The sequence below is a fragment of the Drosophila obscura genome, unplaced genomic scaffold (assembly GCF_018151105.1).
Source record: "Drosophila obscura isolate BZ-5 IFL unplaced genomic scaffold, ASM1815110v1 contig_1, whole genome shotgun sequence".
NCBI lineage: Eukaryota > Metazoa > Arthropoda > Insecta > Diptera > Drosophilidae > Drosophila > Drosophila obscura.
In genome coordinates, this window is record NW_024542679.1 from 6,782,751 (window position 1) to 6,802,181 (window position 19,431).

The 19,431-nt window shown below is 45.5% G+C and overlaps 1 protein-coding gene across 1 annotated transcript in view; it reads left to right on the forward strand.

The window, feature by feature from the left end:
- Nucleotides 1-19,431, forward strand: part of LOC111081117 (titin) — an 82,818-nt gene that overhangs the window by 30,965 nt on the left and 32,422 nt on the right. The window contains exons 16-25 of the mRNA XM_041593899.1: nucleotides 428-495; nucleotides 595-898; nucleotides 1,259-1,333; nucleotides 2,341-2,445; nucleotides 2,522-3,630; nucleotides 4,128-4,188; nucleotides 4,381-4,422; nucleotides 5,276-5,364; nucleotides 5,452-12,318; nucleotides 13,597-16,791. Coding sequence (XP_041449833.1) covers nucleotides 428-495; nucleotides 595-898; nucleotides 1,259-1,333; nucleotides 2,341-2,445; nucleotides 2,522-3,630; nucleotides 4,128-4,188; nucleotides 4,381-4,422; nucleotides 5,276-5,364; nucleotides 5,452-12,318; nucleotides 13,597-16,791 — 11,915 coding nt within the window. The remainder of the gene's footprint in view (nucleotides 1-427; nucleotides 496-594; nucleotides 899-1,258; nucleotides 1,334-2,340; nucleotides 2,446-2,521; nucleotides 3,631-4,127; nucleotides 4,189-4,380; nucleotides 4,423-5,275; nucleotides 5,365-5,451; nucleotides 12,319-13,596; nucleotides 16,792-19,431) is intronic.

Genomic DNA, 19,431 nt, shown 5'->3' on the forward strand with positions numbered 1-19,431 from the left:
CTTTCTTGTGCAACATCATCATCATCCTCAGCTCTAACGTTTGTTCAATAACCGGCAGAAAGTACTAGAATGTAGTGAATGAGTAGCTGCTGCACTCCACAACAGATACACAGAACACTACAATGCATCCCTTAAAAAAAAAACCACAAAAAAAAACCCCAAAAAAAGAAAAAGATACTTATATAGGTCTTGTTTCCTTTTTCCCCCAATAATTACTCTCCTCTGTCAGCCCTGCATGTGATGTTTTTTCTATCTCACTCTCTGTCTGTCTCTGTGTATATTTTCCTTCCCATTTCCTTTTGTAAATAAATCCTTTCCTCGTTGCTTCGTTTTCCTCGTTTTCCTCGTTTCTGTTTGTGTTTCTCTGCATTCGGTTCCTTGTGTGTTCCTTGTGGATAATGCTCTTTCGACTGTATGTATCTTTTAGCATTTGAATATATCCCCGATTCTGAAATCACTGGACTCACTGGATCTGAGGAGGATCTACTTGATAGAGTAAGAACCCAGAACCCAGAGAGAACCCTCTCTCACAGCCCCGAGAAAGAGTGAAATCAATCGATGATATTCCTCCTCTCCCCAATCTTTTTTCTGTAGACCCTCTCAATCGACGAACAAGCACCGAAAATCATTAAGAAACTACCAGAGAAAATCGAACCCAAAGAGGGTGAACAGCCCAAGCTGGAGGTCAAGGTCATTGGCCGGCCCAAACCAAAGGTCAAATGGCTGCGCGACGATGAGCAAATCTTTGCCTCCGAGGAATATCAAATTGAGAATTTCGACGATGGCACCTCGGTGCTGGTGATCAATAATGTGTATCCCGATGATTGGGGCACCATCAGTTTTGAGGCATACAATCCATTGGGCGTGGCAGTGACAACGGCTGAATTTTCTGTGGAAGGTACTACTATCACTATCATTTATGGGTTCTATCTATAGGATATATCTACATACATACATATATATTTGTTTATATATATATATATATTTTCTATATATTTATTTTTGGAATTTTGTTAGTTAAAATTCTTTTACAGGTTGTAGCAGCATTAAAATCCTTCTCCCTAATCCTAACCACCCAAAAATATCCCTCCAAAAAAAAGAAACACTTTATTTTTTGAGGCACACAGCACACTGAATTTAGTTTAAGTTAAAAAAGAAAAAAAAAAACGTATCTTTTGCAGGCAAAATGTATCTTTTTGTGTCTCTCTCTCTCTTGATAAATATTTAATGATTCTACCGTATCTATATCTTATATAAGGCATTGTTGGATCAAAGGATTATCGTAAACCAGAATGGGTCACACAAATGGAAGAAATGCAGGTGGCACTCAAAGGTATGTATCTCTCTCTTTCAGCCGCTCTCTCTCTCTCTATCTCTCTCTCGTTTGTTCCACTGTTATGTGTATATGTGTTTCTATAATCTTTCGTGTTCTCCAAAAAACAAAAAAAAAAAAAAAAACACAACAATCCAACAATAAATTCCTGTCTTTTGTCTGTAATTTTGTCTTAAAACCAAGAAAACAAACAAACAAATTCACATACAAAATTCTTGTCCAATGTCTTCTATCTCGTCTGTCTTTTGTTTCTATCTCTATCTATTGTATTTGTCCCAATGTACAGTGTTGCCACACACGCACTCAGATTTAGTTATGGCTCTGTCCCTCTTACTCCTACAGCTCTAAGGCTTACCCTACCCTACCCCTACCCCCGCCACACATACCACACAAAGATCTGAACTTTTAAAATAATTAGTAAACGCCTATTTTTTTTTTTTTGTTAGTATAATCTATCTTTTTGTATATTCAAAAATGTATCTCTTACAGTAGTAGCACAGTATCATTGTATCTGTGTGTGTATCTCTCATCTGCAAGTAATACATCGTATATAATTGGTTCCATGTTCCATGTTCCAGTTCCAAATCTTACACTTTATTCCAAATTTTATATACCAAAACTAACAAACCAAAAAAAATATATATATTAAAATTAAATCCAAAAAAAAAAAAAATGTTCAAACTGAAAATCAAAGAAATTCGTATAACAATTCCCCTTCAGAACGCTGCTTGCAATCCTCACACTTTATGTAGATAGCTCTATAAACCACCAAAACTTGTTGCATGCCACACACTAAATCCGTGTTTTGTGTTCTATATTTTGTTAAAATCATTTAAAACATAATACTCTTAAAACAGACAACCAAAAAACAATCAGTAAGTGTAAGTACACTGGCGCATAGATACAATCAATCACTCAATCCATTCCATCCAATGCACTGCTTTTAGATGGTATCTGTAGTTATCTAATCCATAGATATATGCCAATTTTTATATCTCGCTTTTTAGCTGCTAAATGCTCGCCATCGCTACTAAATGAAATGCGCGACAGCCGCTGTGCCCTGGGGGAAACGGCAAAGTTTTACATACAATTTGCAGGCAATCCTGTGCCAGGTATAGTATAAGAAAATAAGTGAAAGCGTGAGATCAACAAGGGAGACAGTCTGACAGTCGTCGTCTCTCTCTATAGATATTCAATGGTATTTCAACAATGTACAGCTTAGGGCATCCGAAAAGTATCGCATGGTAGTCGAGGAGCACGAGGCCACATTGGAGATATTGAAAATCACACAAGACGACTGCGGCTACTACAATTGCAAGCTAATCAATGAGATTGGCATGACAATGTCGCGTGCCAAATTCGAAATATCATCAACATCCAATGTGGAGGAGATTGTAGAGACCAAAAGGATTATCAAAAAGAAAGCTGGTGGAAGGAAGACCTCGTCAATGGTCAAGCGAACGGGTGCATCGGCGATGCAAAAGACAGAGATACGTATAGTCCCTGCGGCCACAACGACAATGAATGTCTACAAAGTGAAACAACCTGTCTCTATACTCGTAGAGAAGAGTGAGATTTCCGAGGTGATGCAGGTCAAGGATCGCAAGATTGCTGATGCAGAGATACGCAAGAGTCAAGTCATAGAAGAATACGAATCAGATGTTGAGGAAGAGATCGAAGAAGTTGAAGAAATCAGAGAAGAAATTAAAGAAGAAATCAAAGAAGAAATTAAAGAAGAAATTAAAGAAGAAATTAAAGAAGAAAAGTCTGCCAAAGAGGACATAAAATACACATCCAGCAAGACGATTGAGCTGACAAAAACCGTCGAACTGATACGCACCAAAATTACGCAAAAGACCATCACCATTGAGGACATACATGTGATATCGCAGCACGAAGAGGTGCAGTGGCTGCTCGAATCCATTGAGGCTGTGTCCTTTGGTGCCTCGGGCGAGGCAGCGCTCAGAGACCTGGCCACCATTGGCCTCCTCCTGCGCTATGGCTGCACTCACTACGAGATCACGTACATGTACGAGCAGAATATATTTATATCCCTGAAGAAGCCCGAATCTCAGGCAGCTCTGGTGCAGCTGGTAGAGCGCGAGGGTCACGAGGAGTTGATCACCCAAATCCTGAGTGAATCTTCCAACGAGGATGAGACCATTCTAGCTGCCACCGTCGGCTTCAAGGCCTTTATACGGATGATACAGACATACGAGATCACGATCGAGATTGTCATACGAAAGTTTGTTAGGGAGGATTTCATATCGCAGGACTGGAAGATATGCGGAAAGGAGGTTTGAATTTCTGTTACTCGTTTGTCGTTTCTCGTTCTTATTTTTGTTGGAAAGAAAAAAATCTATTTAAAATTTCATTTCTGTGTTTAAATTGGGATTCAAATTTATTAATTAAAAATATAAAGAAAACAAATTAGGAGCGAAGCGTACAAAAAACCCTCAAAACTGTTAGGGACCTTAAGAAAATCAACAATAAATTTAAATTTAATTTTTTTACGGACCTAATTCAATTTAAAGCAAAAAGAAACATTTGGTTTTATTTTTAAATGCGCCAAAAAACGATTTTTGTTTATTTCCTTTTTGACTATTTTGTTGTTAATTTTTCTGTTTTTTTCTATCACCTGAAATTTGTATTCTTTCTTTTTTGGTGAGCAGATCATTGATAATTTTTGAGGGTTTTTTGCGGGCTCTGATTAGGTCAGATAAATGATTTTCATTCACTTTTTTTTCAACAATTTCATTTGTATACTTTTGGTTTTGTGAAATCGGAAATCTAGAGAATAGTAGAGACATCGCAAATAATTGAAAGTCACGAGGCTATAACGCATGTCAAAATCGGTGAGTATTATGCGCAAAAAAGCTTTAAGTAGATATTTACGCGATAAGAAAATCTATTTATCTTTTATTTTATTTTTTTCATTTTTTTAACATGTCAAATCTGCTTTGTAAACAAAAATTTACCTTTGCGTGCACCACAACAAAACCCATGAAATCCCTCGAAACAACAAAAAAAAAACCCCCCTCGTGTAGAGGAAACATTTATTGAGGAACGAACGATAATTGTTGAAGAAGGTTTGAACATAAACACAGACGATCTGTAAAACAAACAAAAACAACCACCACCAATCTATATATATAAATGTCTATATATATAACGAAATCCTACCACCAGTAACGATGTATACCACCAAAAACCAACACCACGCTCCCACCATATATGAACTAAAGTCTCAAAAATATTAATATTTATGACATTGAGAAACAAAATATAACAATTAAAAAAAAAAAAAGAAATCAAAAGAAAAATCATGTGTATATTCTACAGAGTATTCCAAACAAGAGTCTTTTAATATGACAAGTAGTATTCCCCATTAACAGCTAATCAACCATCACTAAAAAAACAACAACAAGAAAATACCCAAAGCTATATATATCGTATATGTATGTATATCTTGCTGCAGCTCTAAATACCATATAAGCGATATAACTATTGATTTTCATGCCCACTATAATGCTTTTGCTTCTTCAAAATGCTCATTCGATGACAAGAGTACACGTCGAAGAGTCGCTTCAATCAATGCACGAAATGCACTCCCCACCCCCCAGATGATGCACCGCCAACCCATGCCACAATGAGGTAAGATATTCTATGACCCCGTCTTAAAAATTATTTAATGTTTTTCTGTGCAACTCATTTTACCGCTTTACGGCACTGGCTATTAGATATGTACATATGTATGTATATATTACTTGTATACTACAAATACTAATTGATGAATAGAACGCTTTTGGTTTGGCTTTCGGCAAATATTTTAAATCTCATTTATTGTTCTCTGCAAAACACACAAAACCAACCGCCAACCACACAAATACTAGTAGAGAGGTCCGAGACATTGTCATTGTTTAATAAACATTACATTCACAGAAACAGCAACCACAAAAGTGGATACAAAATTCATACAGCAACAAGAAAAGATACAACAAGAACAGATACTCGTACAACAACAAGAACAAGTGCACATACAGTCAGCAGCAACAGCAACAGTAACAGCAGCAGCAGCAGAAGAAGTAGAAGAGGAGGTGGTTGCTGTTGTCCAACAGCAAATTGTGAAAAAGAAAACGCAGAAAAAGCATAAGAAACATACAGAACAAACACAGATACAGGAAGAGGTACAGCAACAGATAGAGATACGGGAAGAGGTACAAATACAGGAAGAAATCACAGCCATTGCAGCGGATGAAACTGTCGAGCAATTGAAGGAGCTTGTCCTGCCATACGAAACACTATCCATGCAACATGTATCCAAAGACACGATCGAAACCATTGCCAGTGCAGAGACCACAGAGCTTTCAACACCGAAACCGCAACCAGCAATAGTGCAGGACGATATACTGCCCCAAAAGATATTGGCCATCAGTGAGGAGTGTCTGCCACTCGATGTGGCACTCCCCCAGGACTCTGCAGGACCAAAAGAAACTCACTTGAGTGAACAAATTGAAGTGCGGCATCAACATGCTGTTGATGTCACCGAAACAGAGGCACGTGAGGCCTCGCCCAAAGAACTGAAACCCTCAAAGATACCCAAGAGCGTCAAGGCCCAGCGGAGGGTCAAGGAATCGCGTCCTTTGCTGGTGGAAGCCACAAGCATCGAAGAGGTCATTGATGATCTGCAGCCAGTGAAAGCTGTGGGACAGCAGGCGCATGGTGACATTCTGTTGTCCCATGAGCTAACAGAGGAGCAGCCTCAGATTTTAGAGGCAATTGAGCAACTTAGGCAGGGCAAATCCATGAAGGAGGAGACTATTGAATCGCATTTTCGGGATCAGGAAAGTCTTTTGATAACCGAAGAAACGATTAGTGAAACTTTGGGCAAAGATATCGTTCAGATAAAGCCAACAGCCGAGAAGATTTATCCAGAATTAACATCAAATGTAAGCCTGGCCATAAGCGAATGCCAACCAGAGGATTCTGTGGGGGAACTAAAGCCCTCAGTGGAGGTTCGCACGGAGACATCATCAAGGACAATTCTAGAGCATAAATCGGTGAGCACCAGTGCCTCGGAGGTCCTTGAAAGTGTGGACACTATAGTCCAGGAGACACAACCCACCAAAGGTATGGCCGATGTCACACTCAAGCCAGAAGAAGTTCCACTCGTCACTCAGGAAACAGAAACATTTGAGTCTGTGGCAGAAAGCGAAACCAAGCCACGCGTGGCAGACACCAAAGCCTTGCAACATTTGGTATTAACCGAAGGATTGCTTAACACCCAAGCAGATGCTCAGAGTCCGTTGGAAGAGCAAATGCCAGACTTCAAAACCGATGAAAGGAAAGCCGTAATGGAAATGGAAACGCAGTTCCATGTTGTAACCCAGGAAACCGTCTCGACTGAGGAGGCACCAACTGATTTGGGTGTACAGGCGACACCAAAGAGCGTTGAGGGCACCCGCGGACAATCGAGTGCCCTGACAATTGGCGAAACTCTAGAGACAAATCTCGTAGAAATGGCCCAGGATCTGATCGAACCCCATGTGGAGTCTACAAAGCCCGCAAAGGAAACGCTAACCAAGGCTTATGGCACTGCTGAGAGCAATCAGGAGGCGCTATACGACACCTTGGGTGCTGTTCCAGTTGTGGAACAGCCCAAGGGACAGGGAAAGATCAACATCTCTGAGGGCGAACTCGTGGCAGAGGTGCAGGCAGCTCCCACTATAATTCACACGGAGGAGGAGCTCCTGTCTGTGGTGCCAGAGTTTGTGGACGCCACAATCAATATCGTGGAGGAGACTGGCGCACTGGAGATCAAGCAAGATACGGTGGCCGAAAAGGAGCAAACATTCCCCCAGGATGTATCGCAAACTGAGCAATCAGCTACAGAAAAGATAATCCCAGTGGATCTCAGAGTAACAACTGTCTTTGAGGTGCATCCTGGACAAACGTCCGGGGATATTGCTCCGGCAGATACACGTTCCGTGTCTGCGATTCAGGTTCTGGATACAATGCCCATTGGAGTGGCATCAAAGCCCGATCTAATGGAAGGTACCAGCTATCTGGAGGCGCTGCCACAGCCCGAACTCAAGAGCGGCACCGTCTTGATGGATGAAACCCAACAGCCGCTGGAAGTAACGAGTGTACAGATCAGTGAAACGAGCACCGAACTGGCAGATACACTGCCAAAACAACAGCAAACGAAGGCCCATCCCGCCACAGAAGACTTCCGGCACGCCGAGGGAATGGAGATTATTGCCATGGAGTCCACGGGGCAACAGCCAGAGGAGGGCAAGCCCACGGCAGCCCGTGCTGATGTCAGCATGCCACAGCAATATGGCACCAATGTCATGGAACAGTCGCCTCTGGAGACCCTACAGCCACGTCCGCTGGATGTCCAGCCCCAAGCACAGCAAACCGAATCACAATTTGATTTGTTGCCACAATTGGAGACCAGTTCGTGCGTTACCTTAGAGCAGGAAACGGAAATCCCCTTAGCAGAACCACAGCCATTCCAATCGGCAGCCATTGGAGCAGCCAGGGCCCTGCAGGTTGCAAGTACAGAGAGATCTCAGCATATGGAATCGTTGCAGGGCATCGATGAGCAGCAGAGAGTGCCACAACAGCAGGCACATTTGAATATAGGAGAGATCACATTGCCAAAGGTCGAGGAAATCACGCCACTCGAGGGTTTGCAGGATTATGCCTCACCGGACTATCAGAAATCAGCTGTCACGAATATAGAAATCATGGAAGAAACTTCAGCTTTAAGGACCAGCACAGCAATTGTGAGCGAAAGGACAGAGGAATTGAGGGACAAAGATGCCCCACAGGAGGTTCAGATTCGACCGAAACTCAATGAATTCTCACAGAAAACTCCACTCTCGGAGAGTGTCAATATTTTGGATCAAGTTTCCGAGTTGAGTGGCCACCTGCCACATGCGGCCACGGGACAATCCATTATCGATAGCTGCCACGAGGTAAATGTGCGTGAAACAGAAGTCCTGGAGAAGGAGCAGCTGCTGGAAGGTGTGCCACAGCCAAGCGAACAGCTCGTGAAGATTGCCTTGGACTCCACCACAGGATTGGCCTTGGCTCGCCAGGAGGATACCTTTGAGCATGAGGAAGAGCTGCGAGTACTTGCCCCAGAGGCAGAGCAGGCCAGACCCGTGGCTGCAGATCTGCTGAAGGCAGCCCTCACCGAGGGAGTTCTGGCAAACCAAAGCACTGGAAAGCTAGAGGACTTTAGTGTCTCCGATAAATATGCCTCACCCAGAATGGATCTTTTAGATGAAACAAAATCCACAGAGACCACAGTATATGATACTGTATCCAAATCTCTGGACGCCATACAGCCGGAAATCTTAAGTCCTCAACAGTCTATGGTGCCACACGAGCATACAACAGTCACCGAGTGCCTTGTCGTTGATGGAACACAACCTTTCGAAGCAAAGCAAACAGATCAGCGTACAGCCGTCAAAGTTCAAGATAATCTAAGCCACTCCATTATCCTTGAGGATCAGAGGGTGCTGGAATCGGAGAAGCTGCTGGGCGAGGAAAGTACACCACAGCAGATGGCGAAACTAATGGAAGATGCCACCAATCTGCATGCAAAAATGGTAGATACCACAGCCGTCTATGAGTCCATGGGCGAGGATCGTCCAACAGATAAATGTAGCGTGCAACAGGCACAAGTCACCCACGAATTGGCACACACACATGCCACCGAACTGCAGCAGACTGTGGAGGCAGCGAAGATGCTTGCAGCGCCAGAACAAACCTATGCAGTGGCCACAGCAGATGAGATACCCTCACAGCTTGGATTACCGATTACCACGAGGACACAGACTGTAGAGGATGTCGATGATTTGGTCACTCTGCCAACAGACGAGCGAGTGGCCCAGTCCACGTATGAAGGCAGGCAGCACGAGGTAACAGTCAGCGAGGTCCAGGGTATCGAGGAGTCCGAGAATCTACAGAAAACTACAGATATAGCAGCCGTTAGCGCTGCCGAGTCGATGGATGTCATGTTCAAGGCTACATCGGTGGACACCCAACCGGGCGTCTTCCAAAAGGAGTCCCCAATCGAAGCTCTCAAGCACCAGGAGGCCACAGCAAAGTCTGTGGTAGATCTCCTCCAAGGCACCACAACATCCGATGTGTTGGCGCTGGAATCCTCCGAACGCATCCCAGATACACAGACAACAGTGCCACAAGAGGCACAGAGACATCTAGTCACTGGCGTGGAGTCCAGGAAGGTGCAGGTTCAATTCGATGACTTAATTATGGATAAGGAAGAGACCCTGCCGGAGATCCTTCAAGAATTGTATGGCAAACCCTTCATTGAGGGCACACAGAGGGAGACACTCATCACTCAAGTGATTCCCATGGAAAATGTAAATCAAATAGAGACGCCACAAGGTCCTGCCACATTCCAAGTGAGTCCTACGTCCAGCGAGATAATCACTCAATCGCACATGGTGGAAACCCAACTAACACTCGAGCTGGAGGGTGAAGCCAATATTGAATATGAAAATCTGGCCCAAGCAAAGGTAAAATCGGATGAAACGAATGTCCATAGCACGATATCAGAGGTCAATACATATGAGATCACAAAAGATATTAAGGGGATGCTGGAACAAGAAGGTCAGTTCATAAAGATCGTTGAGGATTCCGACATCAATCGTGCCCATGTGACAACCATACAATCAACGCTTCTCAAAGAAGAAAATCTACCGCTGGAGCACATTCGCGATGGGGACACCGCCCGTGTGTCCAAGGTGGAACTGAAGAAAAAATCTCTGGTAACCGAAGAGGTTCTGGGCATCAGTTCGATTCAGGAATCGTATGAACTGCAAAAGCCAGACGAGGGCAAGGCCCAAGTCACGCGCCAGGCGCCACATGAGACTGCAAGTGTGGCCGAACAACAGACCTGTGAACAGTCACCGGAGTTGGCCCTAGAGCAGGACGATCGTCGTATCCGCACAAAGCCAAGTTCTGTAGAACAGCTCCTGAAACCTATCGAAAGCTCTACCGTTAATGTCTATGAGAATTTCGAGGGACATGGGGATTTTAAGCCAATTAGTGTGTTGCCATCAACGGATACCACTGTGATTTCTGAGTTAAAGGTTTCGGTGGTGGAAGAGGTGTCTGTGATGCCATTCTTGGGTCGTGTTCCGACCGAGAAACCCCTGGAGGGAAAAGCAACACCTGAAACTGTGCCTCACAAAAATGTACTGCAAAGCGAGCAGCTTCCCTGTGAGGTTGTGAGCACTTTGCTGGAAGAAGGACTCCCATCCAGGGAGCAGGCAAAGCTTGCACCAGCTGATACACGAGTTGCAGCCGTGACCAGTGTGCTGCATGAGAAGGGAACCATTCGGGAGACGATCACAAGCTCTCAAGTAGATGAGAAACAAGCGCTTCCTACGATTACCACACAGAGTACGTATCTGAATGAGCAAACAATCGCACAGGAGAATGTCAATCTGTTAGATAGTGAGGAACAAGAACACATACAGCCACAGAACGCAAGTATACGTATCAAAGAAAACACAACATCCATAGCCACAACAGAACAACCAGACATATTCCACACAACCACAACAACGAGTCCGAGTGTCACACGCACTGGGGAGAAGATACACCCAACACTGGTTGAGGAAAACCTGAAGAATGCTTTACAGACAACACAATTTGTGTCGGAGGATACCTCTGACCTCCTCCTCCCAAAATCAATGCCTGAAACTGCACTACCCGAAAGGGTAACACATGCTGTAGCACTTTCCACCACAAACGAGTCACAAGCCACAATTTACACATCGAAAGATGAAGACCACACAAAGAAACTGTTAGAGGAGAGTCTTACACAAGAGATTTTTAATGTTAAAACGGTAACACGACCTGTGGGTAAGTATCCAACTAAGTTTAGTCTAAGAAGTTCAGCAAAAAAAGGCGTATTACTTCCATTACCACCACCCTTCGACCCTCCAGAACCAAAGCACAAGCACATATTACACAGAACAAAGCAAACCCACATTCCTCAAACAGAACTTTATATTAAACGCACACTTTTTTACACAGATACAAAAAAAACTACAGACACACCACACACCACACCACAAAAGACACCCAAACACAAACAAGAAACTAATGAAACAACAATCACGGAAACCCCCGAAACTCTGCAAATTATCGAGGAAATATCGGAAGACGGCAAACCCAAGAAAAAGAAGATCCGCACTCGTGTAATCAAGAAGGTCAAGGGCGACAAACAAGAAGTCACCAAGATCGAAACCGTCGAAGAAGATGACAAGCCTGCGGAGACTACAGTCACAGTTGAAGAGGTTCCTTACGAAGAAGAGAAACCAGAGGAGATCCAGGAACTCCCAGAAGAGGTTCGCGTTGTTGAAACCATCTCTGAAGACGGCAAGCCCAAGAAGAAGAAGATCCGCACTCGCGTAATCAAGAAGGTCAAGGGCGACAAACAAGAAGTCACCAAGATCGAAACCGTCGAAGAAGATGACAAGGTACCAGAGACAACTGTCACCGTTGAAGAGGTTCCTTACGAAGAAGTGAAACCAGAAGAGATTCAGGAACTCCCAGAAGAGGTTCGCGTTGTTGAAACCATCTCTGAAGACGGAAAGCCCAAGAAGAAGAAGATCCGCACTCGCGTAATCAAGAAGGTCAAGGGCGACAAACAAGAAGTCACCAAGATCGAAACCGTCGAAGAAGATGACAAGGTACCAGAGACAACTGTCACCGTTGAAGAGGTTCCTTACGAGGAAGAGAAACCAGAGGAGATGCAGGAACTCCCTGAAGAGGTTCGCGTTGTTGAAACCATCTCTGAAGACGGAAAGCCCAAGAAGAAGAAGATCCGCACTCGCGTAATCAAGAAGGTCAAGGGCGACAAACAAGAAGTCACCAAGATCGAAACCGTCGAAGAAGATGACAAGGTACCAGAGACAACTGTCACCGTTGAAGAGGTTCTTTACGAGGAAGAGAAACCAGAGGAGATGCAGGAACTCCCTGAAGAGGTTCGCGTTGTTGAAACCATCTCTGAAGACGGCAAGCCCAAGAAGAAGAAGATCCGCACTCGTGTAATCAAGAAGGTCAAGGGAGACAAACAAGAAGTCACCAAGATCGAAACCGTCGAAGAAGATGACAAGGTACCAGAGACAACTGTCACCGTTGAAGAGGTTCCTTACGAGGAAGAGAAACCAGAGAAGATCCAGGAACTCCCTGAAGAGGTTCGCATTGTTGAAACCATCTCTGAAGACGGAAAGCCCAAGAAGAAGAAGATCCGCACTCGTGTAATCAAGAAGGTCAAGGGAGACAAGCAAGAAGTCACCAAGATCGAAACCGTCGAAGAAGATGACAAGGTTCCAGAGACAACTGTCACCGTTGAAGAGGTTCCTTACGAGGAAGAGAAACCAGAGGAGATGCAGGAACTCCCTGAAGAGGTTCGCGTTGTTGAAACCATCTCTGAAGACGGCAAGCCCAAGAAGAAGAAGATCCGCACTCGTGTAATCAAGAAGGTCAAGGGAGACAAGCAAGAAGTCACCAAGATCGAAACCGTCGAAGAAGATGACAAGCCTGCGGAGACTACAGTCACCGTTGAAGAGGTTCCTTACGAGGAAGAGAAACCAGAGGAGATCCAGGAACTCCCTGAAGAGGTTCGCGTTGTTGAAACCATCTCTGAAGACGGCAAGCCCAAGAAGAAGAAGATCCGCACTCGCGTAATCAAGAAGGTCAAGGGCGACAAACAAGAAGTCACCAAGATCGAAACCGTCGAAGAAGATGACAAGGTACCAGAGACAACTGTCACCGTTGAAGAGGTTCCTTACGAGGAAGAGAAACCAGAGGAGATGCAGGAACTCCCTGAAGAGGTTCGCGTTGTTGAAACCATCTCCGAAGACGGCAAGCCCAAGAAGAAGAAGATCCGCACTCGCGTAATCAAGAAGGTCAAGGGAGACAAGCAAGAAGTCACCAAGATCGAAACCGTCGAAGAAGATGACAAGCCTGCGGAGACTACAGTCACCGTTGAAGAGGTTCCTTACGAGGAAGAGAAACCAGAGGAGATCCAGGAACTCCCTGAAGAGGTTCGCGTTGTTGAAACCATCTCTGAAGACGGCAAGCCCAAGAAGAAGAAGATCCGCACTCGCGTAATCAAGAAGGTCAAGGGCGACAAACAAGAAGTCACCAAGATCGAAACCGTCGAAGAAGATGACAAGGTTCCAGAGACAACTGTCTCCGTTGAAGAGGTTCCTTACGAGGAAGAGAAACCAGAGGAGATCCAGGAACTCCCTGAAGAGGTTCGCGTTGTTGAAACCATCTCTGAAGACGGCAAGCCCAAGAAGAAGAAGATCCGCACTCGCGTAATCAAGAAGGTCAAGGGCGACAAACAAGAAGTCACCAAGATCGAAACCGTCGAAGAAGATGACAAGGTACCAGAGACAACTGTCACCGTTGAAGAGGTTCCTTACGAAGAAGAGAAACCAGAAGAGATCCAGGAACTCCCAGAAGAGGTTCGCGTTGTTGAAACCATCTCTGAAGACGGCAAGCCCAAGAAGAAGAAGATCCGCACTCGCGTAATCAAGAAGGTCAAGGGCGACAAACAAGAAGTCACCAAGATCGAAACCGTCGAAGAAGATGACAAGGTACCAGAGACAACTGTCACCGTTGAAGAGGTTCCTTACGAGGAAGAGAAACCAGAGGAGATCCAGGAACTCCCTGAAGAGGTTCGCGTTGTTGAAACCATCTCTGAAGACGGCAAGCCCAAGAAGAAGAAGATCCGCACTCGCGTAATCAAGAAGGTCAAGGGCGACAAACAAGAAGTCACCAAGATCGAAACCGTCGAAGAAGATGACAAGGTTCCAGAGACAACTGTCACCGTTGAAGAGGTTCCTTACGAGGAAGAGAAACCAGAGGAGATCCAGGAACTCCCTGAAGAGGTTCGCGTTGTTGAAACCATCTCTGAAGACGGCAAGCCCAAGAAGAAGAAGATCCGCACTCGCGTAATCAAGAAGGTCAAGGGCGACAAACAAGAAGTTACCAAGATCGAAACCGTCGAAGAAGATGACAAGGTACCAGAGACAACTGTCACCGTTGAAGAGGTTCCTTACGAAGAAGAGAAACCAGAAGAGATCCAGGAACTCCCGGAAGAAGTTCGCGTTGTTGAAACCATCTCTGAAGACGGAAAGCCCAAGAAGAAGAAGATCCGCACTCGCGTAATCAAGAAGGTCAAGGGCGACAAACAAGAAGTCACCAAGATCGAAACCGTCGAAGAAGATGACAAGGTACCAGAGACAACTGTCACCGTTGAAGAGGTTCCTTACGAAGAGGAGAAACCAGAAGAGATCCAGGAACTCCCAGAAGAGGTTCGCGTTGTTGAAACCATCTCTGAAGACGGCAAGCCCAAAAAGAAGAAGATCCGCACTCGTGTAATCAAGAAGGTCAAGGGAGACAAACAAGAAGTCACCAAGATCGAAACCGTCGAAGAAGATGACAAGGTACCAGAGACAACTGTCACCGTTGAAGAGGTTCCTTACGAAGAAGAGAAACCAGAAGAGATCCAGGAACTCCCGGAAGAGGTTCGCGTTGTTGAAACCATCTCTGAAGACGGCAAGCCCAAGAAGAAGAAGATCCGCACTCGCGTAATCAAGAAGGTCAAGGGCGACAAACAAGAAGTCACCAAGATCGAAACCGTCGAAGAAGATGACAAGCCTGCGGAGACAACTGTCACCGTTGAAGAGGTTCCTTACGAAGAAGAGAAACCAGAGGAGATCCAGGAACTCAAAGAAGAGGTTCGCGTTGTTGAAACCATCTCTGAAGACGGCAAGCCCAAGAAGAAGAAGATCCGCACTCGCGTAATCAAGAAGGTCAAGGGAGACAAACAAGAAGTTACCAAGATCGAAACCGTCGAAGAAGATGACAAGGTACCAGAGACAACTGTCACCGTTGAAGATGTTCCTTACGAGGAAGAGAAACCAGAGGAAATCCAGGAACTCCCTGAAGAGGTTCGCGTTGTTGAAACCATCTCCGAAGACGGCAAACCCAAGAAGAAGAAGATCCGCACTCGCGTAATCAAGAAGGTCAAGGGCGACAAACAAGAAGTCACCAAGATCGAAACCGTTGAAGAAGATGACAAGGTACCAGAGACAACTGTCACCGTTGAAGAGGTTCCTTACGAGGAAGAGAAACCAGAGGAGATCCAGGAACTCCCAGAAGAGGTTCGCGTTGTTGAAACCATCTCCGAAGACGGCAAGCCCAAGAAGAAGAAGATCCGCACTCGCGTAATCAAGAAGGTCAAGGGAGACAAACAAGAAGTTACCAAGATCGAAACCGTCGAAGAAGATGACAAGGTACCAGAGACAACTGTCACCGTTGAAGAGGTTCCTTACGAGGAAGAGAAACCAGAGGAAATCCAGGAACTCCCTGAAGAGGTTCGCGTTGTTGAAACCATCTCTGAAGACGGCAAGCCCAAGAAGAAGAAGATCCGCACTCGCGTAATCAAGAAGGTCAAGGGAGACAAACAAGAAGTTACCAAGATCGAAACCGTCGAAGAAGATGACAAGGTACCAGAGACAACTGTCACCGTTGAAGAGGTTCCTTACGAGGAAGAGAAACCAGAGGAGATCCAGGAACTCCCAGAAGAGGTTCGCGTTGTTGAAACCATCTCCGAAGACGGCAAACCCAAGAAGAAGAAGATCCGCACTCGCGTAATCAAGAAGGTCAAGGGCGACAAACAAGAAGTCACCAAGATCGAAACCGTTGAAGAAGATGACAAGGTACCAGAGACAACTGTCACCGTTGAAGAGGTTCCTTACGAGGAAGAGAAACCAGAGGAAATCCAGGAACTCCCTGAAGAGGTTCGCGTTGTTGAAACCATCTCTGAAGACGGCAAGCCCAAAAAGAAGAAGATCCGCACTCGTGTAATCAAGAAGGTCAAGGGAGACAAACAAGAAGTCACCCAGATCGAAACCGTCGAAGAAGATGACAAGGTACCAGAGACAACTGTCACCGTTGAAGAGGTTCCTTACGAAGAAGAGAAACCAGAGGAGATCCAGGAACTCCCAGAAGAGGTTCGCGTTGTTGAAACCATCTCTGAAGACGGCAAGCCCAAGAAGAAGAAGATCCGCACTCGCGTAATCAAGAAGGTCAAGGGCGACAAACAAGAAGTCACCAAGATCGAAACCGTCGAAGAAGATGACAAGCCTGCGGAGACTACAGTCACAGTTGAAGAGGTTCCTTACGAAGAAGAGAAACCAGAGGAGATCCAGGAACTCCCAGAAGAGGTTCGCGTTGTTGAAACCATCTCCGAAGACGGCAAACCCAAGAAGAAGAAGATCCGCACTCGTGTAATCAAGAAGGTCAAGGGCGACAAACAAGAAGTCACCAAGATCGAAACCGTTGAAGAAGATGACAAGGTACCAGAGACAACTGTCACCGTTGAAGAGGTTCCTTACGAAGAAGAGAAACCAGAGGAGATCCAGGAACTCCCAGAAGAGGTTCGCGTTGTTGAAACCATCTCTGAAGACGGCAAGCCCAAGAAGAAGAAGATCCGCACTCGTGTAATCAAGAAGGTCAAGGGCGACAAACAGGAAGTCACCAAGATCGAAACCGTCGAAGAAGATGACAAGCCTGCGGAGACTACAGTCACAGTTGAAGAGGTTCCTTACGAAGAAGAGAAACCAGAGGAGATCCAGGAACTCCCAGAAGAGGTTCGCGTTGTTGAAACCATCTCTGAAGACGGCAAGCCCAAGAAGAAGAATATCCGCACTCGCGTAATCAAGAAGGTCAAGGGCGACAAACAAGAAGTCACCAAGATCGAAACCGTCGAAGAAGATGACAAGCCTGCGGAGACAACTGTCACAGTTGAAGAGGTTCCTTACGAAGAAGAGAAACCAGAGGAGATCCAGGAACTCCCAGAAGAGGTTCGCGTTGTTGAAACCATCTCTGAAGACGGCAAGCCCAAGAAGAAGAAGATCCGCACTCGCGTAATCAAGAAGGTCAAGGGCGACAAACAAGAAGTCACCAAGATCGAAACCGTCGAAGAAGATGACAATCCTGCGGAGACTACAGTCACAGTTGAAGAGGTTCCTTACGAGGAAGAGAAACCAGAGGAGATCCAGGAACTCCCTGAAGAGGTTCGCGTTGTTGAAACCATCTCTGAAGACGGCAAGCCCAAGAAGAAGAAGATCCGCACTCGCGTAATCAAGAAGGTCAAGGGCGACAAACAAGAAGTCACCAAGATCGAAACCGTCGAAGAAGATGACAATCCTGCGGAGACTACAGTCACAGTTGAAGAGGTTCCTTACGAGGAAGAGAAACCAGAGGAGATCCAGGAACTCCCTGAAGAGGTTCGCGTTGTTGAAACCATCTCTGAAGACGGCAAGCCCAAGAAGAAGAAGATCCGCACTCGCGTAATCAAGAAGGTCAAGGGCGACAAACAAGAAGTCACCAAGATCGAAACCGTCGAAGAAGATGACAAGGTACCAGAGACAACTGTCACCGTTGAAGAGGTTCCTTACGAAGAAGAGAAACCAGAAGAGATCCAGGAACTCCCAGAAGAGGTTCGCGTTGTTGAAACCATCTCTGAAGACGGCAAGACCAAGAAGAAGAAGATCCGCACTCGCGTAATCAAGAAGGTCAAGGGCGACAAACAAGAAGTTACCAAGATCGAAACCGTCGAAGAAGATGACAAGGTACCAGAGACAACTGTCACCGTTGAAGAGGTTCCTTACGAAGAAGAGAAACCAGAGGAGATCCAGGAACTCCCAGAAGAGGTTCGCATTGTTGAAACCATCTCTGAAGACGGCAAGCCCAAGAAGAAGAAGATCCGCACTCGCGTAATCAAGAAGGTCAAGGGCGACAAACATGAAGTCACCAAGATCGAAACCGTCGAAGAAGATGACAAGCCTGCGGAGACTACAGTCACAGTTGAAGAGGTTCCTTACGAAGAAGAGAAACCAGAGGAGATCCAGGAACTCCCAGAAGAGGTTCGCGTTGTTGAAACCATCTCTGAAGACGGCAAGCCCAAGAAGAAGAAGATCCGCACTCGCGTAATCAAGAAGGTCAAGGGCGACAAACAAGAAGTTACCAAGATCGAAACCGTCGAAGAAGATGACAAGGTACCAGAGACAACAGTCACCGTTGAAGAGGTTCCTTACGAAGAAGAGAAACCAGAGGAGATCCAGGAACTCCCAGAAGAGGTTCGCGTTGTTGAAACCATCTCTGAAGACGGCAAGCCCAAGAAGAAGAAGATCCGCACTCGCGTAATCAAGAAGGTCAAGGGCGACAAACAGGAAGTCACCAAGATCGAAACCGTCGAAGAAGATGACAAGGTACCAGAGACAACTGTCACCGTTGAAGAGGTTCCTTACGAGGAAGAGAAACCAGAGGAGATCCAGGAACTCCCAGAAGGGGTTCGCGTTGTTGAAACCATCTCTGAAGACGGCAAACCCAAGAAGAAGAAGATCCGCACTCGTGTAATCAAGAAGGTCAAGGGCGACAAACAGGAAGTCACCAAGATCGAAACCGTCGAAGAAGATGACAAGCCTGCGGAGACTACAGTCACAGTTGAAGAGGTTCCTTACGAAGAAGAGAAACCAGAGGAGATCCAGGAACTCCCAGAAGAGGTTCGCGTTGTTGAAACCATCTCTGAAGACGGCAAACCCAAGAAGAAGAAGATCCGCACTCGTGTAATCAAGAAGGTCAAGGGCGACAAACAGGAAGTCACCAAGATCGAAACCGTCGAAGAAGATGACAAGCCTGCGGAGACTACAGTCACAGTTGAAGAGGTTCCTTACGAAGAAGAGAAACCAGAGGAGATCCAGGAACTCCCAGAAGAGGTTCGCGTTGTTGAAACCATCTCTGAAGACGGCAAACCCAAGAAGAAGAAGATCCGCACTCGCGTAATCAAGAAGGTCAAGGGAGACAAACAAGAAGTCACCAAGATCGAAACCGTCGAAGAAGATGACAAGGTACCAGAGACAACTGTCACCGTTGAAGAGGTTCCTTACGAAGAAGAGAAACCAGAGGAGATCCAGGAACTCCCTGAAGAGGTTCGCGTTGTTGAAACCATCTCTGAAGACGGC